Below are 22488 nucleotides of genomic sequence, written 5' to 3' on the forward strand. Positions count from 1 at the left end.
CAGACTTCTTACTGTTATTTTGGTAGGTGGTTAACTTGGCCAGAAATCTGATATATTTTGGTTTCTACAACTTCTGTGACCTTCTCAGGCTAACCAAAATCCTCCTTGCTATATTAGACTGTGTGCACATCACTACCATCTTCCCTATTACCAAAATGGCAAAAGGCGAGGAAAGCAAAGGTAAGACTGAGAAATGATTGTTCATCAGCAGGTTCTGGTTGGTGTAAAAATGTTAGTTTGCTTTCAGCACCTTCTACTCAGCACTGTCTGTGGCTTGATTGTAAAGCAGGGTGATGTCTACGATGGAAGAGGGAGCAAGCAGGGCGGTTCTGAACCATTGTTCCCTTTGGCTTTCACCTGTTCCAGGGAGGTTAGGTGTCTGGCTGCCTGACACAAATTCTCTGTAGAATGTGAAGGGTACTTGGCCTGTTAATGCAGTCATATTACACCAACATAATTTACCTACCTCTCTGAAGGGAGCAATGTGATGAGATCAATCCATGGAGTCGGGGAACTGATGACCCAGGTGGTGCTGAGAGGTGGGGGGTTCTTGCCCATGACCCCACTTGCTGCTGCTCCTGAGGGCAACGTCAAGCAGACTGAGCCAGAGAAGGAGGACATCCTGGTGATGGATACGAAGCTGAAGATCATTGAAATACTTCAGGTATTAGCATTGTAAACTAATGGACATCTTGTTCTGTCTTTAAGTATAGTGCCATGTAACCATTTCATTTACTCCTGCCTTGTATGTACCTCTTTTCAAGTGTTACAAGGGCAACTTTTTCAGGCAGGAAGCACTCATTGTACATATGATAATTTTATGCAGTGACTGAAACCATATAGCAGCAGATTGAATCTACAGCAGACTCTTGTGTATTTAACAGTGGCTTTTGAATGGCTGATTTGCTGAAGTGGAGGACTCTTACTCCCTGTACTGTCTTAGTTTCTCTGGAGCTTCAGGACCATCTTGTTAAGTGTCCCAAGGAGGGGAGTTACGCTTGATGCTTGTTTCTGGATAGCTGTCAGCCTGAACAGTTGATGCCTGTACATTTCCCAGTCTCCTGCAGTCCCTTCCATCTTTGGCTTTTCCTTCCTGTTCACTCCCTAGTCTTCAGAACATGAAGATAAAAGGTTTTTTTTCCCCTTTTCCACAGCTCTGTCTAGATGTGACACAAAAATATTGTGCTCAGATCCATCTTCCCTCCCTCGCTGTACAAGTTGAGAACTGTTGGGAACTTCATGGGCAAGTTCATGTAGGCCAAAATGCTGAAAAAGCCGTGTGGGCGGAAGCATGCAGAGCAGCAGGAAAGCCATGGTGTGCCTTCCCCCTGCCCTCTGTGGGAGGCTTTGCACGGAGCTGCATCTGAGGTCATGCCCTTCCTCTCAGCAACAGATGCAGCACGTAGGGGAGGCTTGATTCACTTCCTTTCACCATTTCTAATTTTAGTTAAACCAAGAACTTCTCTTATACGGCCTGGCATGTCACAGTGGGGTATTTTAATGTGTCAGTATTCCCCTTACTATAGGTTATTAAAACTGGCATTAAGCACTTTGTCTCAAACATGAGGATGCATGGTTTGGGCAGCAATGAGGAATCAAAACTCTGCAAAGGCTTTTACTTCTGAGGTTTTATTACTGTGTGCCTATTATACTCATTGAAGTCACTGGAAAAAAAAATTAATGAATCTGGGACTAGAAAACAACAAAAAAAGCAATGTAGTGCACATTTTCACATACCTCTTTTGCAAACTGCATCCACATTTTTAAAGTGTTGATCTTGTATTGGGAGTTCTGTGTTGTGTAAATGGTCTGTGTGTGTGCTGGGGACAGACAAGCTATTTCAACATTTCTATTACTTCTGTATCATCAGTTCATTTTGAATGTGAGATTGGACTACAGAATCTCCTGCCTACTTTGTATATTTAAGCATGAATTTGATGAAAGCAACGCGCAGATGTCTGAGTCACCCACTGGAAGCAGTAGTCAAGAAATGCCAGCAAATGTACCAGGTTAGTTACCTTGCAAAGAATGAGTTTGTGTTAGGAAAGGTTCTTTAATCTTAGTCAATAATCGATTCAGGCTCTTGCTCTGGTGTGTGAACATTGGTCCCAGAGACGCAGTGCAAACAGAAAGTTGCCTGGTAACATCAGTAGTCTCAGTTTACTTCTTACCATCAGTTTTTTATTCAAAATGTTCTTTTTACTTCACTGCCTATTGTGAACAAGAGTAAGTCATGTCAGTTAACTGATGTATAAATTGTAAGTCCAGTGGCATTCAGCTCAAGCTGATGTTTGTAACACCTGCTGGTTGGAGAAATGGGGCAACAGAGAGGGGAGCAGCTGCCAAACTTCCTGCAAAAAAATGCCAAATGGTTTATTCTTTTATCATTTTGGAGTAACAAGTATTGCCAGTAAAGTAATACATACCTTCTACTGGAAAACACAGAGCTCTTTCTGTCTGTTGAGCCATAGGAGTATTGTTGCCACTGCTTTGGAACTTGTAGCTGCAGTCAGGTGTTCCTTGTGGATGACCCTTCTGAAACTTACACCAGTCCCATCGGTGTCTGGAGTGATGCAGGTGCAGTCTGAAAATAGACAAGAAGAATAAACCTGGATGTTGCTGAAGTGGTTATGAGTTCAGTTTGTGAGCTGATGGCAGGTTAATGTATTTTCTTAGGTTATCTTAGCATACTGCTTCAGTAATGTGTGCGTTCCGTTCAGGTTTCTGTGACTCTGGCATACACCTACAGCAACACTTGTGGTTTAAAATGTGTTCAGACTGAAAAAAACATCTCTGGTGCAACTCTGACACTGTGTATTTGTCTGCTCTTATGTTCTTAGGAGCCCTAGACTTTGAACATATTGAAGAACAAGCTGAAGGAATCTTTGGTGGAAGGAAAGTATCTCTTCAGTAGCACTAATCAAGATGTAGCGCTGCAGTCCCCAGTGTGCTCATAAGGACTGTGGATTGCAATTGCAAGTGAGGTGGTAAATGGAAAAAGATTGGGAACAGCTGCCCCAGTTGCGTAGGCTTTGTTTTCCTGAAGTACCCTTGATACAGCTTGAAGTAATGTCTGTTTAAATTAAAAGCTATGGAGAAGGTACAGGTGGCCCTTCAGTCAAAAAAGATCTTTGCTGCAGTGCTTTGCTTGTGTGGGTGAAAGCAGAGCTGGAGGATCAGTGCATCTAAGCTCAGTGCTGCTGTAAAATCTTAGGTGGAAAAGTTTGTGTAGGGAAGGAGCTTCTGAGACGGATCTGCTTAGCCATGCTGGGTTTTTTTATAACGCAAAATTAGATTGCATGACAGAACAAAACAGGTCTTGTCTTCAGTACCTGCTTTCTTTCTAGAGTTACTTAAACCCTTTCTTAAATCACAGGATGTAAAATCAGTGACAGACATAAAGTACTTGGGCTTCTCTTGATATTCCACCCACTCACTCTGTTGGAACACTGCGAAGGTGTATATTCTAATAGCCCTTAAGCTGTTCAGAGAGGTGCAGCTCCTTTCTGTAAACCTAAGATAACTGATTTCTTAAATGAGGGAAGAGAGATTCATTTACAGAATTAATAACCTGTTGGTAATGCAAATGTGCGTGTTTGGTTGGAAGCAGAATTTGAGAAAGATTCAGAGTCTCACTGGTAAGGAAGTCAAAAAGGGACATCTTATCACCCACAGAAAGGAAATACAGAGAACAGATAGCAAAGAGGAAAACTACAAGTGCTTGGCACAGTTGGTATTGCAACCTGGATGCAGAGGAATGGTTGTATTTTGTGGATAGAAAAGGTACTATTAGGAACGGACAGGAATTATTTGAGCAATAGGATAAGACTGAGGTGGGGACAAATAATTAGTCATAATTTGTCTCTGAAAAACATAGGTTGCACGCAGCTGCATGCTGAGTGAACTGTGAGTAATGAGATTGTGGAATGGCCTTCCAAGTAAGCAGCACACCAAAAGAAAAATCTGTATGTCTTCACATAGCATTTAATAAATATTCTACTCATTTAAAAAGAGAGATTTTTTTACACCACAGGGAGATAGACTTAGAAACCTGTTGGAATGGTAAGCCCTATATTCTAGTAAATTCCTACACTTTGTTTCCAGTGAGGAGAATACACCACTGGATTTGGATGACCATGGTGGCAGAACATTCCTCAGAGTTCTGCTGCATTTAACGATGCATGATTATCCTCCTCTGGTCTCTGGAGCACTCCAGCTTCTCTTCCGACACTTCAGCCAGAGACAAGAAGTTCTTCAAGCTTTTAAGCAGGTATGTGTGTTCAGTAAAAGCATCACTCTTCGTCTGAACGTATGTATTGTAGTTTAAAAAAAAAAGAATAAAAAGAAAAATCTTTTTGTATGACTAATGGGTTGCATTCATATAAGGTTCAACTGCTTGTTACCAGCCAAGATGTTGACAACTACAAGCAGATAAAGCAAGATTTGGACCAGCTGAGGTCTATTGTGGAAAAATCCGAGCTTTGGGTGTACAAAGGCCAGGGCCCTGATGAGACTATGGATGGAGTGCCAGGTGAAAATGAACACAAGAAAAAAGAGGTAATTAGGTTGTGCTTCTCCAGATTTGTATGTTAATATTTTCTGAAAATGTAACTGTTTCCAGGCCTGTGACTAAGACAAGTGTCTTGTCAGCAAGTTGCATGGCCTGGTAATGCTGACTGCTGGTTTTTGACTAAGGCAAGAATTAGAGGGGAACTTAGACCAGCTGATGGCAATTAGTCTCAGATGGAAACTATTCAGAACTATATGATGCTGCTAAAATATTGACTTCAGATTCTGACACCAGGGTGCCTGCACCCAAAGTCAGGCAGATGGAATGTACTCTCAACATAACTGATTTTTTTCTGTATCCCTTGGCTAAATTATTTGCATATATAATATGGGGTTGATTATGACTTATTGTGTTTATTAATTGTGTTGAGTTTTATAGTAAGTCCACTAGTGAAGCTAATGAATGAATGTTAAGATATACAGAGTATGCTAAAGCACCATATCCATACAACACACAATACTATAGAGAGAAGTCTTGATTAAACCCTGCATATTTTTCACTTTTAAGTACTTACTGTTATTAAATGGCAGAGAATAGTGCTTAAAGAACCTGTTAAATGCTGGTGCTTTATTGTGCCTGGTAGTGCTGGGCTCCTGCAGTACACAGGTGTGGCTTATGGCTAATTAAATGCCTTTGTCCTCAGTATCATTTTAATCAAATAGAAAACAGTGGATGGAAGAATGCAAGAAATAGTCCCTGGGATATGAATGTTTTCTGTTGGAAATGCAAGTAATTTACTGATTGCCTTCCTTGTGCCTAGTTAGATACCTTTTGCTCTTTGTACAATAACAATAATAGTAAAGAGGGAGTGAGAGTTTTTGATGGAGAGGGCCTGCTTACAGATGGAACGTGACAAATGAAGGAAAGGACAGGAGGTTACTGTCTCTAAAATTATCCTACCATCACATTATTTTATGTTATAGAGGTCTTGACAGGATAATTATACGTATTTTTCTGAGACTGTCAGCAAACTGAAGGCTGACACCCCTTTCCAGGAAGAGAGCAGTCACTGCCCTAGCACAGTAATTTCAGTCTTCATGAAGAGCATACTGCAAGCTTCTAATAAACTGTCTGATTCTTATCCACAGGAAGGTCACAGCAAGTCACAGAAGCCTGAAAGTACGAGCAGCTACAACTACCGCGTAGTAAAAGAGGTAAATCTGCTGCTTGATAGTTAAATGGAAGTGTAAGTGAGTAACACAGCTCTGGAGAGCTGACTGCAGTCAGAGGGAGACACCCGGGAAAGTCTGAGTCACTCTTCCATTGTGGAAACTATTTGCTGAGTAATAACGTATCCCAGCGTGAATGAGAAGCCAGGAGTGTAATAAGCACGACGTGTGTTCTTTCCTTAAGAATGGATTAATGAGAAAGACAATGTTTTGTTGCTGTTTCAATGGTAACACAATATTTTTACTATTAAAGGCTATGAAGGAAGAAAACAAGTCAAGAAGCTACTTTAATTGTTCTGCCCTGAGTAGTTCACATGCAAAACTCTGCTGTTGAAATTTAATTTCAAAAATACCAGGCAAAGAGCATGCATTGGCACTGCTATGTTCTGGTAATGGGCTTTCTGCAGTGCTGTGCTGTGGAGCCAGATGTTAGCCTCACTTTGCACAGCTAAATTCTGTAAGAGCAGCGCTAGTCAGATGAAGTGGATAGTGCCCAGGCCAGTAACCACCACATGTGATGATGGATCTGTTGCCTCACTGCGTCCCTTGCTTGTGCCAGTGACAGCACTGTGCTGGCTGCTGCATCCTGGGAGAGGGGCGAGTGGCACAGTCACGGCTGCTGCCTCTTGCTTCTTAGCTGCAGCTCGGTCCTTCTGCCTGCCCACTGCTGTTGCAGGAGCAACCAGGCTTACCCCAGTCTTAACTCCTCATCATAAGGCTGCAAAACTTGATTTTGCTCACTAGAACCATCACTGTCGATGCAGATGTGTTTTCTGACATTAGCTCTCTCTGGGAGCCATCTGGCACATTCTGAAACTCAGCCCAGTTCTAAAGCAAATCTCTTCTCCAGATCCTGCTCCGGCTCAGCAAGCTGTGTGTCCAGGAGAGCACCTCAGTCAGGAAGAGCCGCAAGCAGCAGCAGCGACTGCTGAGGAACATGGGAGCACACGCAGTTGTGCTTGAATTGCTGCAGATCCCTTATGAAAAGGTTGGGTTTTTTGTACAGCTACCACTTCACTTCATGTTAGGTTGATGGGTTTTAGTACCTCATCCAAGTCTTCCTTGTTGCTATGCAGTACCTGTATGACAGCCATCCTGGGATTACAAGGGAGCTTGGTTCCATGTAGGGTACATCAGCAGATCTCTCCAGTAGTTACACACAGAACACAGAACCTCCCCCCTCCTCCCAGTTACAGTCACAGAATCCCTCTTAGGCATGAATTAATACCAACAGGCTAACCAGCAGAGGGTTGCAGTTCATTATTAGACATATCAGAGTGCCACGTGTAGTGTCAGTGGTACAGGATGAAACTCTTTTGGACCAAGCTGCTGTACACATTGCACAGCACTGCATTGTGCTGACGGAACACACCCTGAGTTCTTTGCCCTGCTGCCCATTAGTCACTGGCGACAGGCACTTATCATTGCATAGGTGAGGGACCTTGTCACATTTTACCATTGTCTGCTGTCCTCTGTTCCAGACTCCACAGGTTTCTGAAAACTAGTAATTCTAGGCAGTAGAATAAAGTTAAGTCTCACTGTCTTGCTTTATATTTTGTTAAGAAAAGAAAAATCAGCAGAAACAGCCCCTCCAATAACTCTTGTTGCCATTCTGTCCCATACTTGTGAATATGCTACTGAACAGGCAGTGTGGAGAGGATGTTTCACCCTTGGAAATGTATGAAACCTCTTAAGAATAAAAACAGTGATTTTCCAAACTGCATTTTTTGCCATCAGTAATCTACACTGATGTCAGAGGAAAGGCACTGGTTCCTGAACTGTGCTTGGACGCATGCAAGTAGTGTGCACATTCCAGTAAACATAAATTGGGCTTAACTGTTGCAATAAGAACTTTCCATCTCCTCTTTGCCATGAACTACCTATCTGTCACTGCTAAAATGCATTTCAACAGAACGTGGCAATTTTCCTTGGTAGACTTAAGGTGATGATGTGTTGTGGTTTGGCCAGTGCACTTCTCTGCTCAGAAGTGTAAAAGTGACTAAAGCACGTTGCTGGCAGGCTTGGGTGTGGAGTCTGTGATTTTAAAGAATAAACTACTGTAACTTCTATTATGGCCTTTAGTTTTGATGATCTTTAGAACTGTGAAGCAGGCCAAACTCATCCCTAATGTCTGTGAACTGGGTGGAGGTTTGTTTTTCTTTGGAGTGTGAGAGATACGTGACAGTTCTCCTGCAGAGCTGGAACTGGGACTCATCTAGTGCTCACCTGCAAGTGAACCTTCAGATTCTTTGTAACCTCATTGTATTTGTCATGCAATCACAGGCTGAAGACACGAGGATGCAGGAGATAATGAAGCTTGCACACGAATTTTTACAGAACTTTTGTGCTGGGAATCAACAGAACCAGGCATTGCTGCACAAGCACATAAACCTGTTCCTTAACCCAGGGGTAAGAATAACCTCATGCCATTTTTTTTTTTTTTTCCAGAGAGAAAAGTGAATGGAATGTTCTTAGTAGTTACCTTTGGGCCTGTTCTGATGCAAGATTAATTGGAGGGGTCACACTTTGTTTTCTTTCTAAAACCTCCAAAGCTTATTTAGGACCATTTCAGTATAGAAAGTTCAGGAGGCTGAAGTGGGCTAAAAAGCTGAGATACAAGGTGTGGTGTTGAAAGATTGGCTCCTTGGAAATGGTCTGGTCTGTCATATACCCACCCTGCAGGGGTGTTGGCTTTATCCTGACCTTTCTGGATTTGGTGATTTGTTTGTTTTCTAATTTCTTTCTTTCATCCCTTTCATTAGATTCTGGAAGCAGTAACAATGCAGCACATTTTCATGAACAACTTCCAGCTTTGCAGTGAGATTAATGAACGCGTTGTTCAACACTTTGTCCACTGTATAGAAACACATGGCAGAAATGTTCAGTACATAAAGTTCCTGCAGACAATTGTCAAGGCGGAAGGAAAATTCATTAAGAAATGCCAAGATATGGTAATGGCTGAGGTGAGAGCTGCAGAGATTTGCGAGGTCTGAACAGAAGTTTTCACATACCATTTGGTGAAAATGACAAATTGATCCTCTCGCTTCTGGGACTGCCAAGAAGCTGACAGCTCTCGATGCAAAAAGAGCATACAGCTCCAGAAAGCACAGGCTGTTTTTGTGACCAAAAGCCTTCTGAGCTCTTCACCTATAGATACAAAGAGCAGTTGGTTATTAATGATAATTGCAAGTTATTTTCCAGGCTTCTGCAGAGCAGTGCATGGGCAAGCTTAGTTTGAAGAAAGGTTGCCTTTCCATAGGAAAACTATAAGAGAAATAGTTAATTTCAATATTCTAATGCTGAAGGAAAATTTTAGTGATAATGCCGTAATTTGATGGGATTTTTTTTCTTAAGTAGGTGAATATGTAAATTCTTGGTAAGTGCTGAAAGTGGAAAAGTCTGAGGGTCTTCACCAACACGTGTGTAGGTAACTGGGAGATCGGGATGTCAGGATAGAAGGGAGAGGTAAGAAAAGGGTCGAAAGTCCTTTCACATGGGATTTTGGAGGCAGTCTGGCAGCCTATTTGCATAACTAATGGCATTGTTATTGGCCTCCTCGGCAGGGGGAGCTCGAGGATCAGATTTGTCAAGCTCTGGCTTCTGCATCAATTGATCAGAGGTCTTGAGTATTTTGTGGCTCAGTTTAAAAATGGTTTTGTGAGCTTCTCAAGGTGAGGTTGGGTTGGTGAAGGTGTTCAGCAGTCAGCTTTGACCACGGTCAGCAGCTGCTGAGGAGGAAGGGGTTGCCTTCTGCTTCTTATCTAGCTGATGGCCCCAGGCTCTGGCTGGAAGGCTGTCTGATCCCTACAGCTGCATTCTTTGTAGTGCTCAGCCCCACAGCAGCTCTCAGTCTGCTTGCTGTCGTTCCCATGTGGAGTTACAGGAGAGTCTCAGCGCTCTGGAGCTCTGGCCATCCAGACCTGAAGTGTGAAGTTGATAGAAATTTTCAGTATGTGACTTAACACGTCACTTGCTAGCCTTAGAAAATTGATGGTGTTTATTCAGAAGGGTGGAATTACTGAGCCTGGCAGCCCTCCCACCCGGCGTGCCCCCAAGGCATTTTTCTGAACAAAATGGTACATCTACAGCTTATTGCATTAAGAAGTCAGCTGAGGCAATATATGCGAAACTAAAAAGTACAATGGAAAGTCACAAGTTTCTTGGCACAACTTCTGTCTGAGCAGTCAGTTGGGCTGACTTTGAAGTTCCTCAGCAGTTTAGAAGTGGTAAATTCGTTAAGAGAAAATGTCGTTTCTGAGCCCTGCACTGTGAGGGGAGCACCAGAGGAATGCCCAGCTGACTTGGAGGCTGCACTTCTTTTAAGGTTCCAAAGAATAGCTAATCAGAACTTGCACTGCAACAGCCCGCTGATTAGGGGCGGATGCTGTGGGGAGATGCCCAGGCTTTGATCTGTTAATGGAATATTTTTCTTTCTTGTTAGCTGGTGAATGCAGGAGAAGACGTCCTGGTGTTTTACAATGACAGAGCCTCCTTCCAGACTTTGGTGCAAATGATGAGATCAGAGAGGGATCGGATGGATGAGAACAGCCCGCTGATGTACCACATCCACTTGGTAGAACTGCTTGCTGTGTGCACAGAAGGCAAGAATGTCTACACAGAAATTAAATGCAACTCCCTCCTTCCTCTGGATGACATTGTTAGGGTAGTAACCCATGAGGATTGCATACCTGAGGTGAGGGCTGTTTGGAGACACTGGCCTGCGTGAATCTGAAATGTACTGACTTTGGGCATGAGAGACTTAATATTATTTTGTCCTTCTGCTGTGATAAAGCTGGTGGGGAAGGTGAGCAACAGCAGTGAGCTGGGAAACTGAATTCCTCTCCTGGTCCTGTTATAGACAACCCTAATGATTCAGGATAGCTCGGTGAAATCCTTCTGTTTCCTTGCCCTTAACATGGGGATATGATGCTGTGCTTGTTTCTTTTATAGGGTTCTTGAGGCAGAGAAGTTTATGGAGTATGCTACTAAACTTGAACAGATGGTTCTGCAGAACTGGAAATGATTATAATGCTGACGTTTTGTCTGCAATAATCCCAGTGTTTTTTATTGGATGATGTCTTGCTATTCATGGCATTAAATTTCACCAGTGCTTAAATAAAAGGAAGTTGAGCTGCAAATGATTTATGTAGCAGTTTTAATGTGACATTATATCCATTCACAATACTTCTCAGGTTTTCATTTTTTTAATGGTAATCTTTTTCTCCACTTTTAGGTTAAAATTGCATACATCAACTTCTTAAATCATTGCTATGTGGACACGGAAGTAGAAATGAAAGAGATTTACACCAGTAATCATATGTGGAAGCTATTTGAGAACTTCCTGGTTGACATCTGTCGGGTAATGATTTCTGTATCTGGGTACTGAATTGAAAAAGTTTAACCTCTGTAGCATATAGCAATAAAAATACGGCACAGTGCTGCTGCATCCAGGCAGTGAGTGCCCCCAACTGCTGTGCCTTTTCCCATTTATATTTGCCTTTTCCCCGTGCCTGTGGATTTCATTAGTCATATTCCATGGAACGCATTAATATTTTCCTTTAAAAAAAAAAAAAAAAAGCCCCACACCCTGCTCCTTTGTCTAATGCATTTTTCTCTTCTGCCACCTGGCTTGCTTATTCTGGCTGTGATAGCTAGTTCCTTCCCAAGCAATAGTCAACGTTTTTTGGCAGGTCAGGACCATTTTGTTTTTCCAAGCTTGGCATTTGTTTGTCCCTATGGCTTTCTGCCTGGGATTCCAATTATTTCCCCATATGAAAGCATTACACCTTGGTCCTTCCTATCCTCCCAGCATATTTCTTCTAAGGAACTCTGTTTCTTCTCCTTACTCCCAAACATGGTCTATGCCAACGTATTGAAACAATGAGAGTGTTGAGGTCTGCCTTTGCACGTACTGGAAATACAAAGATGCCAGAATCATAAATATTGTTCTGACAGGGCACTGCCCTGGCTAGAATGATGCAAAATCAAACATCTCCAGTCCATAATCCCTATTAGTCTATTTTGGTCGAGCTACTTCTGATCTAGTAATGAATTGTCTTGCAGGCTTGCAACAACACCAGCGACAGAAAGCATGCTGACTCCATATTGGAGAAGTACGTCACAGAAATAGTGATGAGTATTGTCACCACTTTCTTCAGTTCCCCATTCTCTGACCAGAGCACTACTTTGCAGGTAGGAAAAAACTAGAGACACAGTTGAAGAGATATGTTAATTCCACTTTGGTTCTGTTACTAGTTCAAAAGAGACACATGGGTGCAGATATGTATTCTTTGTGGCCAAGATGTTTGTTTTGAGGTAGAAATGGATAGAAGATTTTGTATATCAATGTACAAATGTTTTCTGTGAGAGCAGTTGATGAGTAAATTCAGTTCTCCTTGAGACCACATAGAAACTCTCTCCAGAGGGCCTACATGTCATTATGAGGTTAGCAGTTGCATGGCAGGAAAGAGTTGTGCAGAGCACATTAGGGAAGATGGTAAAGCTTCGGTGGCAAGCCTTCAGGATAGGGGGAGTGAAAGTTGCATTACAGAGGGTCTTGTAAAAGCCAGTGCATTTTATAAGATAATAATTTCCTTTAAAAACAAAACAAAAATGCAAAAGCTCTTTTCTATTAAGCTGAATAACTTCTGCTCTGTAACAAAAGCATGGGTGAGAATTTGGAATGTTTGTGACAGTGATGGAGATTTCCTTTGCAGAACGACAGTGTCAGGACATTGCCCTAATGTTTGTATTGCAGCACAATGATAACATCATTCTTTTATTCATAAATAACTTCTTGGGAGGAGTGTGGGCGGAGTGGTCAGGTGTCTGGCTGATCTCTCAGGTTTGAGTATAGTGATTGCTGAAACTTGATGCAACCTCATCATGCCAAAGGCAATTGTTCAGAATGCAAACTCCAGGTTTGTAATTTAATGCAACTGGCAGCAGGTTAGGAAGCATCTTGCTTCCCAAAGGCAGCCATAAGGGGCATCTGCCAATTGACCATGGCAGTCCCTCATCACAGTGTGAATTGTAACCTTTTGGATCGTGGTGTGCTGCCTGGGTGACTGCAGGAAAATGTACATAGAACGGCTGCATAACTGCATCAGGTGAGGAGTTCTTTCTGTCCAATATTAATATATGTTTCTGCCCTCACTGAATCGGATGTGCAGTTGACCCATGCCTGGATGACCAGTTTCCAGCCTAATCTATTCAACTATTTTATATTCAACAGAGGTCTGCTTTTCAGGCCTTATTCAGGCAAGAAGTCAGTCATTGAAAGCAGCGGAGCAGCATTTGAGCTGATCTCAAATGTTCTTTAATTGCTAGACTGTGCGTTGCCTGTGAGAGCACTGAGAGCTGCAGCAGCTGTGTTTGGGCTGAGCAGCTTTATTAGAGTTGTGTCTTAACCCAGGCAAGTCTGAGCAGTCCGGCAGTTCATTTGCTTCTCATGTGACTTTAAAATGTCAGCAAGTATTGTACCATCAGCTTCCATGAAAGTTTGTCAAAATTTCATCAAAAGATAAGAGGTTGAGATCAATGGTTAGCCTTGTTCCCCAGGGCTCTGCCCTTCTCCTCTCATCCCTGTGTTGTATACCTTGGCTGTCATACCTTTAATTGTCATCTGGGAGCACAACATTTGAATACACTTCCTTATCATCACGTTAGCTATCTGATAACTTTGTACGTCAGCAGTTTTTCTTCAGTATCTTGTTCACTCCTCCATACACAGCGATTTCATCCCTCCTTACCATCTTAGTTGATAGCTCTGTCTTTGTCTTGTCCTGCATTTGCCTTGCTTTGAGTTAAAAGCTCTCTGTCTCTACCTTTCCATGCCTGTCAACATTCTTTCTCACATCTGAGAGCTCTCCCACCTGAGGAAGTACAGCCTGCTGGAGTACCTGGCTGATGTACATAACTCCTCCAGGTGGGATTTTACCCTCAGATCTGAGATTCTGCAGAGCTCCCTGTCTCCATAGACAAACGACCTTTGTCACTCAGCTTTGCCTTGCCTCTGGATTTGCTTGCTCCCCATTCTTCCTGCTACACCTTGTCCTCTCATTTCTTTTCATGCGAGCCTCTTCTTGTCTCGTGTTCTTTCATGTTATGGCTTGTTGGACTTGAATTGTGCCTCCCCTGAGTCAGGACCAGCCTTGCTTGTTCAAGGAACACCTTGTACATCTATCATACAGTTCAAATAATATAAAATTAGGAGAACATAAATATGTCTTTTCAAAGAACAGCTGTCCAAAAATTTTCCTCTGTAACAAGTACTGTTTAGCTTGCCTGCCTCCTAAGGGTGCTGCTGCCCGAGGCTTTCCTTCACAAACGTTCTTGGAGGGACGTGGAATAAATTTCTTATTTGATTTATGGACCTAGTTTGAGCAAATTAAGCAGCTCTGAAGCCTTTTAGACCAGCAAGTCTTTGGAAAGGACTGGAAGGACTGTCAGTGGCTGAAGTCCAGAAGAGCAGGTATTTTCGGTGCCCTCAGAGAACACTGCTATCTGCCATGTTGCTGGTGTTTGGCTTATTTCTAGAAAGGATACTGGGTATTTGCCTCATAGTAATTTTTAGTTCTTTAATTTTGACTCTCCTTTTATATATTTCATAGTGGTATCATTTAATGTATTGGTTTAATAGATTTAGTCATCTAATAGATTTGGTTTTTTTTCCCTCTAACTCCATTTTTTTCTTACAAACAGACACAGATCTTGACCAGAATAAAAGAGGTATTTTTTCTCTGGTTCCTAAGTCTTGTGGGCTGTGCACTGTGGTGTAGTTCACATAGCTGCTAGAAAGATGACATAGCTAATAGGCAGTGGGATGTGGGTATTCCCTCTCAGGAAGAGTAGTTCATCTGAAACATTTTAAATACTCTTTTTTCTTCAGGTAAAATAAATGAATTGCTATACAAAGTAATTATTATACAAAACCAAGTGGGGAGTTCTGATCGATATAGTTGGGATGTTGCAGAGATGAAAGAGCAAAGCTCATGTGCATATGTGTGTCAGAGCAGCTCACCTATCTGCAGTGGAAGATGGTCATGCAAAGTACAGGGCAAAAAACCACACGTTAATTTTGGCTGCTCTGTAACAACTGGTATTATTTACCACTAACTACTACCTCTGTTCAAAATATCAAATACCCAGCTGGTTTCTTCAGTAAATTAGATACCAGGTGATATTTGAAGTGATGAGTTTTCAGCTCTGCAGCTGTGCTGTCCTTTAGCCAAGAGCCAAGTCCCATTTACCTGTGGGCCATTGAGTCAGCTGCTGGTCAGTGCTAAAGGAAGAACCTCTGTGTGTCAGGTTTGCTGATAACTCTGATTAAACAGATAAAGATTACTGCTTATTTCCTTTGCTTAGTCAGGCTTCAATTACTAAAGCTTTATGCTTTAGAAGCTATTTAATATTTCCCTTCCAGCCCTTGCTCCCACCCTCTCCATTCGGTTGCTGATGGTGTGGTAGATATGCTGCCTATGCAGTATATTGTGTAACTAAAGGATGCAGACCAGCTGGAAATGAGTGGCGTGCAAGAAGTCATGGTTGAAGCTGGAAACCAGTGTTACCTCAAGTTGATTCTGGCACATCTCAGGATGATGTGATGATTGATTTTTCTTTCGTCTTGTGTTCCAGACTCGCCAGCCTGTGTTTGTACAATTGCTGCAAGGTGTGTTCAGAGTTTACCATTGCAACTGGTTGATGCCAAGCCAAAAGGCATCAGTGGAAAGCTGCATTCGGGTGCTCTCAGATGTAGGTAAGACATGGATGCAGTCAGATCTCAATGCTGCAAACATGGTCTTGTATTTGCAGCTCACGTGTCATCCTTCCAAAAACAAAGCTCAGCTTCTTGCTGGTGCAGTTTGCAGCTAATTCAGAGCCAACTCCCCCTGCAAAGCCAGAACTGTGCTGATGGATTGCACGGCTGAGCAATAGGTGGTGTCACAATAACCTGAAGTGCTTTCTTGGTTTAACATCAGAGCTCTCTGAATCCTGTTGATCTGTGACTGGGAAATGGTCCATCTACAGTTTTGTAGCACTCCTCCCAGTAATTTGCTCTGCTTTGAGTAGCAAAAAGAGTAATTTGTTCTGGATATGAAGCCAAATTCTGTTGAGTAGGTGCACGTGTGTGCTAGCATGGGATTAGTGTGTGTCTAAGGACGTACTTCTATTCATACAATTTGAGTAAACAGCTCAGAATTGTGAAATCCTTTAAAGTAGTGCTACAGAGAGGTCTGACCATTACACAGGGACCACATCATGCATAGTTTAAAGTGCATACAAGGCAAATTGCAGAAAGAATTGCAAGCAGAGCTTGTCTTGTTCTTGCATTGATTGTAATACATGGGCTAAAGGAATCTTATTCTTACTAAACCACTACTTGTTGCAGCAAAAAGCCGAGCCATTGCAATTCCTGTGGACTTGGACAGTCAGGTCAACAATCTCTTCCTGAAATCTCACAATATTGTGCAGAAGACTGCAATGAACTGGCGAATGACTGCAAGGAATGCTGCCCGCAGAGATTCAGTGCTTGCTGCTTCCAGGGATTATCGAAACATAATTGAAAGATTACAGGTGACTGTGCAGCACCCCTTCCTCTGATAACCACCAGTGTATTTACATGAAAAGAGGAATTCACTAAGTAGAACAATGCTTGGGAATTGCCTAGTCAGAATGCTCCGTGGTTAACAAGTTTAGCTGATGCTGAATATAATCCTGTGCATAAAATCAAATGTAGAGCATCGCATAAGGAAACAGAATTGAATGTACACTTAAGGAATAGAGAAGCTTTACTCCCTTAGGAGGGGATGGCACTTAAAGTTACTGGTACTTGAAAGATTCTTGTTCCACCATCTGTTAGGAATAAAGCATTCCTTTGGTTAAAGAGGACGTTTTCACTGTCACAGCCTTCCAGACCCCTTGAGTGCATTGCTCCTTGTACACCAAGCCCCTCCGTGCAGTGAAACAGTGAAAGGTGCCACAGACCTGCATGGAAGCACTGCAGAGCTTGAAATGAATGGGTGCATCACTTTCCTGTGACACGGTTGCATCCAGAGTCATTTTCCTGAGGTGTGCTGGTATTCCACTGTTTCTGCTAAAAAGTAACATTTAAAAAATAACGCTTTGTGTTAGAAATAGGGACTGTTTTAGCTACATTCTATGTTCAGACCAGTAGATGGTTCAGTAAAACCTTTTTCATACTGAAGGAAATACATTATCTTAAACTATGTCTTTTTCCTTTGAAGATTCATCCTATGCTCAAAAGCTTTTTATAGCAAGCAGTGCTAACTCGCTTTATGTCAACTGAATACCTAATGTAAAAACTGTGCCCAGCCCATTCTCACTGAAATGGTTTGTCCCTCTCTATCCAATCCCCTCTATTCTTTTCAATGCAATTAAACTTTTTCTCTCTGCCTTCGCATATATCTCAGTATTTTGTGAGTGCTGAAGTTTTAGCATAAACATCCTTTCATTGTCAGTTAGCTACAGCTTTCCAAACGTGAGTGAAAAGGGAAGAATCCCATTTATGCATAATTTTAAGTGGTACTTCTTTTATCAGTATACGTAAGCATAACTACCCTGAGAGTGTCCAGACAGGACAGACTTAACTGCCCAGCTCCTCTTTTGCAGCTTGTAGAATTAATTTGTATGTAACTATATACACGTTTAATGTTTACCATCTCAATATGTTCTAGGACATTGTATCAGCTTTAGAGGATCGTTTACGTCCTCTTGTGCAAGCAGAGTTGTCTGTACTGGTAGATGTGCTTCACAGACCTGAACTGCTCTTCCCAGAGAACACAGATGCAAGGAGGAAATGTGAAAGCGGAGGTTTCATTTGCAAGTAAGTTGTCCTGAAATCTGACGTGTTGGGAGGTTTTTAATATTTTGCTTTTTTACCAATTTTCACCCATGCTCCATGGAGGGGCGCATTCTTGCCCAGCTTTATGCTGGTATTTCTTGCTATGGTAAATAGTGCTTGTCGTTTGGGGGAGGGTGAGCTCCTGGTGTGGGGAAAGACTGATATGCTCCTAGAGCTATTATTTAGGAATCTATTTGCTGCATTATATATAGCACATATAAATGAAGATACAATTTTGAATTGACTCTTGTCTTCGACCTCGATGATGTTTGCAAGGCTCTTGTCCTTGTAGCTCTTGATGCTGGGGACTGTCTCAAAATCAATTGTTATCTCATGCATCACATAACTCAGATGCCCAAGTTTGGAGTGAAGGAAGGGAAAAGATTACAGGGTCATTTGGAGGGCAGTTCAGGGCAAAATCCAGGTTCTCAGATGATCTCTTCGAGAAGTGGGTTATGTACAGAGATCACAGAAACCAGGTAACTGAGTAATTAATAAATGCTGGGTAGAGTGGATTTCAAATTGCACTACTGAGGACTCCCAGTATGTTTTTAACAAAGTAGCGTGTGGAGCAGCTTTTCTCCTTGCTGTTAGTGTTTGTTCTGGAGATTTATCAAGTCTTAAATTGTATGTGCCTTCCTCTCATTTTTTTGCCTGTAATCAGATGGTTTTTATCTAGTTCTCCTGCCTGCTACTCTGCTTTTCCTTCGCAGCTTCACCAAAGCCCATAGTGGCTTCTGACATGTTGCTATTGAGAATGTTCCCCAAATAGTTACATAATTCTCTCTCTCCATTATATTTTAATAAAACCTTGTTTGCAGCTTAAATTCTGTAAGAGAGCTATATATCTTATCCTACTTTTAGAATGCTATTATTAAAATGAACTGTAATTGATTATTTATTTTCAGATTAATAAAGCATACTAAACAACTGCTAGAGGAGAATGAAGAGAAACTATGTATTAAAGTATTACAGACACTCAGGGAAATGATGACCAAAGATAGAGGCTATGGAGAAAAGGTAACGTAATCGACAGTTTGTCATTCCATGTTCAACACTGCCTTTATTATTCAGTAAAGGAAAATAAACTTCTGGCTTCTTCAAGCTGTTTTGTATGCGTAAGCATTTCTATGCTGCAGAAGGAACAAAAAATTTTTATTCAGCTAACAACTTCAGATAGAATTGGAAAGGTTAGCCTGGTTCTGTTGTTTTCTACTTGAAATTTGCAAGTTTAACTCCTAATTTTTGCATTTGCTGACAGTGGTTACCTTTTTACGATGAATATAACCCGTTTATCTGTTTTTTTGGGTTCAGGTGACTCTTCATCAGGTCACATACACTTGCAGTAAGAGGATACTTAGTGGTTTGATTTTAATTTACATACATCTGAGTCATCATCTTGTGAGTTACAGATGGAAACTCTGTACAGCCACCCCTGTATTTTCCTTTCTCTTCTTTGCCTTTCCTATGTACAGTTCCTTTGTCTAGTTGAGAGGGATGTTTTCCTGTAGCTACAGACCAATTCTCTGAATTGGAAGCGTGTGTCTGTGCCAGTACGTTTGGGAATCTTGGATGTTCCTGCAGTCCATTTCAAACTCCCAATCTAAAGCATCTCCTACATTTTTTAAACAGTCCAGCCTAATGACATGCCACACAGCAGGCACGCAGCACAGCCTCTGGGTGAACGTGCTTGCCAAGAGGTCAGAACTGGCAGCTGGGGCTGGGAAGCAGTGGTGTGGAAGGATGCTCCCTGCAGCTGGGAGCCTGTGCCTGGGAGCAGATGGTGTCTCGTGTCTGATGAGCACGTGCTGTAGGGTTTGAAGTTGTTGCACAGTGCTAGATTCACAGCCCAAAAAGGCAAAAGCTTTAGAGCTCAGTCAGCTTCACAATATGAATATTAACTGTTTGTAGCTATAGCTGCAGCTGTGAGAACGGGAGCAGCTGTGAAGGCAGAGGAAGCTTTGGCATCACCAGATGAATGCCCACCTGGGATGGGCCAGACAACCTCTGCTTTGTCTGGCGTATCTGGAAAGGAGAGGGTGCAGGAGCAGAACACAGTGCTCTGCTGCCTGTTCAGCAGGAGGCTGAGACCTGGAGGAGCTGACAGAGCAAACATAACAGGGAGGCTGCACACATGTGGCTGTGCACGTGCACATGTGTGGGCTGCAACCCGAGTGCACCCAGCTGAGCATGCAGCAGGGCGAGATGGAGGGAGGCTGTTAGCAAAGTGCCCAGAGGGCAGGGATGGCCAGGGCGTGCTTCCTTCCCATGTGCTGCACCTCTCCGGATCCAGCCCACCTCCAGGCTGTGGCTGTGCATTTGTTCTGCAGTGTTGTGCTGCTAAGGAATCACCTTTGCTTTGCTGTAGCAGTGTTTTTTGATAAACTCATTGACTTTGGAAAAGGGCCCTAATAAACTGAAGGGAAGAAACATGTATAGGTGGGATGAGAAAGGGGAAGCAGATCAGTAGGATGGGGCAGCTGCAGCTTTCAGCTTGTTTTCCATGAATTGTCCTCCTCTGCTCAAGTGTCAGGGTCCTGTGCTGAGTCATAACCCTCTCCCTGCAAAGCCCTGAGGCAATCTTCTGACCTCTGCTCAGCCTCTTGGTACAGCTGGAAGTCTTCAGCCCTGATGTCCCTTTATGAAGATGTGCAGTATGGTACAGGTCAGGTCTGGCTGCAGCCAGCACAAGTCAGGCTGCTCCAGCAACAGGGAGCTGGGCAAGGTGATCTGTTTTAGCAAGTGTTGGTGCTTGCTGATACTTCCTGGTACCCAAAGCAAGGAGATATAAAAGCTGAAACCTAATCTCAGATTTGGTATTACATTTTGTTAGTGAATTTATCAGTGTACATTCTCCCATTAAAAACAGGCAAGAGAGGCTCTTCAAGGTCAGCTGGCGTAGTATAAATGGTGGACGTTATATGTGAAGAAAATAAAAGCTTTGAGTTCTTAGTGCAATATGCCAGTTGGTTTTTCTAAATGGAAATTCATTTACAAGCATACCTTAGAATTTTACAAACCTGGTAAAGCGGCATCTCCAGCGGATGCAGTTATTGGGACACACCATTCTGTTGGAGAGTCCAACGCGATTCTCAGGCTTCCAAGTGTAGCAAATGCATTACAGCAGATCAGTTACATAATGCAAAATAAGAACATCCCTTGAAGTAGAGTTCTGAATATGAGAAAGCAGCTGAGTGCTTACAGATAGACTGCTGGCTGTGTAGGACAGCTTCTGCCTGGGTGTGAGAGGTGCAACCATGGGCTCTCCCCTGTGCTCGTATAGCTGGATTTAGTCACCACTTAAGAGGCAATGCCTTTGGTTTTGCATTCATCCTGAAGTGTAAAAAAGAAGGAAGAGAAACTTATCCACCCATTCTAAAGCTAGGAGGCCTAGAGGCAGGCAGCAGATCTTAGTGCTGTGAGCAGCGTGCTGACCATCCCCACTGTGCAGCTGTAGGTGAGGGGTTGCTGCAAGCAGTGCCCAGCAGCAATGGAGCTCAGGGCCAGCTTGGGCACAGCATGCGGTTCTGCTGGCGTGCTGTGTGCTGCTCCTGGAACAGTCTGATTTATAGAAGGCCCCACTCCTCCCCTCCCACTGAATCTTCCAGCGCAAACAGTAGAAATGCTGCACCCTCCTGGCCCGTGTGCTGTCCCTTCCGGAGGTGGAAGCATAGAGCACAGCGCTGCCTCATCCCATTAGCTGAGGCCTTCATTAAACAGCTGGGATTCCTCTGCAGCATGCAAAAAGCGTGGTGAGAGCACAGATGCACAGAAGCCTGTGGGAAGGCTCGAAGCTTTCCATATTGCTGAAGGCTCCTGCTCTTGGCACGCGCTCAGGCGCTCCCGGCAATGGGGAGCGACCGTGGTGCATTCAATCTGCTGAAAGCTCTGCTCCATTGACAGTGTAGGCTAGACCCACGTTTTTCACTTAGCTGAAACATGTCATTCATGCACCTCGTCCTGCTGCCTACCAGATGATGAGCTCAGCTCTCCAGTTGTTAGATTTCAGAATTCTGCTCCTGTTCCAAACTGGAAACCCAACTGCTGGGCTCCCGGCTCAGCTGCCCTCACACGCCTGGGGCAGAGCTATGCTGTGAAATAAGCACAATGTAGGGTTATGGTGTCAGTGTTAAATGATTGATAGGATCCTAATGTAAGATTTGTTTGTAATGTCTCTTACTAATGCTTGCTTTCAATTCTTCCCCTCTTTTTTTCCCAGCAGATTACCATTGAATTGGATAATGCTGAGGTTTTAATTTTATTTCTCTTCTCCAGTGTTGTTTGTATGGTGTTTGTTTCCTGAGCAGCCTGTGACCTGTCCTGTTGTCTCCAGCACTGTATGCCTGTGTCAGTGCAGTAGTGGAGATCTCAGTCTGCCATGTGTCTATAGTGGGAATAGTTACTATAACTAATTCCGTGTGTCACTGCTTGGAGTATCAGTCCAGATGCCATTAGAATTCCTGGCAGTCTCCTGGTGCCATAGGAGCTCTCCTCAGGTCTGGGACCATCTCTGAGTGCCTCAGGAGCACTAACTGCTGTGAGCACCGTCAAAGCATCGGCCTTCAGCTGCAATAAAGCACTGAAAGCTGTGCGCAAGTTCTGTCAGCTCTTCGGAAAGACAAATGTTTTAGTGGTGTTAGCAGAGAGTGAAAGGAAGAAGCTGGGAGGCCGTGGGAGCAGCCTGTGCCTGAGCTGCATGGCAGTGGGATGTGCTTGTTCCCAAGGAGCAGCAGGAGGGCAGTGGGCACCACTCTGTGTTCGGCCTGGTGCAGTTGTTTGCAGGCAGGAAGGCTGTGTGTGGAGAAGGGCTTTCAGTTTTACTGAGATTAGGCTTTCTGAGGACTGCAGAGGTGGCATGTTTGGTGTAAGCTGCCGAGCTCTGAGCT

General features: G+C 43.1%; 1 protein-coding gene across 1 annotated transcript in view; it reads left to right on the top strand.

The window, feature by feature from the left end:
* Positions 1-22488, top strand: part of ITPR1 (inositol 1,4,5-trisphosphate receptor type 1) — a 150262-nt gene that overhangs the window by 57462 nt on the left and 70312 nt on the right. Inside the window, exons 24-41 of the mRNA XM_090148490.1 lie at positions 27-180; positions 477-664; positions 1871-2009; positions 2841-2899; positions 4109-4270; positions 4387-4557; positions 5659-5724; positions 6590-6727; positions 8023-8148; positions 8502-8702; positions 10181-10432; positions 10973-11098; positions 11803-11931; positions 15376-15496; positions 16130-16314; positions 17436-17584; positions 18511-18622; positions 21825-21851. Of these exons, the coding sequence (XP_090004616.1) occupies positions 27-180; positions 477-664; positions 1871-2009; positions 2841-2899; positions 4109-4270; positions 4387-4557; positions 5659-5724; positions 6590-6727; positions 8023-8148; positions 8502-8702; positions 10181-10432; positions 10973-11098; positions 11803-11931; positions 15376-15496; positions 16130-16314; positions 17436-17584; positions 18511-18622; positions 21825-21851 (2505 nt within the window). The remainder of the gene's footprint in view (positions 1-26; positions 181-476; positions 665-1870; positions 2010-2840; positions 2900-4108; positions 4271-4386; positions 4558-5658; positions 5725-6589; positions 6728-8022; positions 8149-8501; positions 8703-10180; positions 10433-10972; positions 11099-11802; positions 11932-15375; positions 15497-16129; positions 16315-17435; positions 17585-18510; positions 18623-21824; positions 21852-22488) is intronic.

The sequence above is a fragment of the Phasianus colchicus genome, chromosome 11 (genome assembly GCF_987193195.1).
Source record: "Phasianus colchicus chromosome 11, bPhaCol1.hap1.1, whole genome shotgun sequence".
Classification (NCBI taxonomy): domain Eukaryota; kingdom Metazoa; phylum Chordata; class Aves; order Galliformes; family Phasianidae; genus Phasianus; species Phasianus colchicus.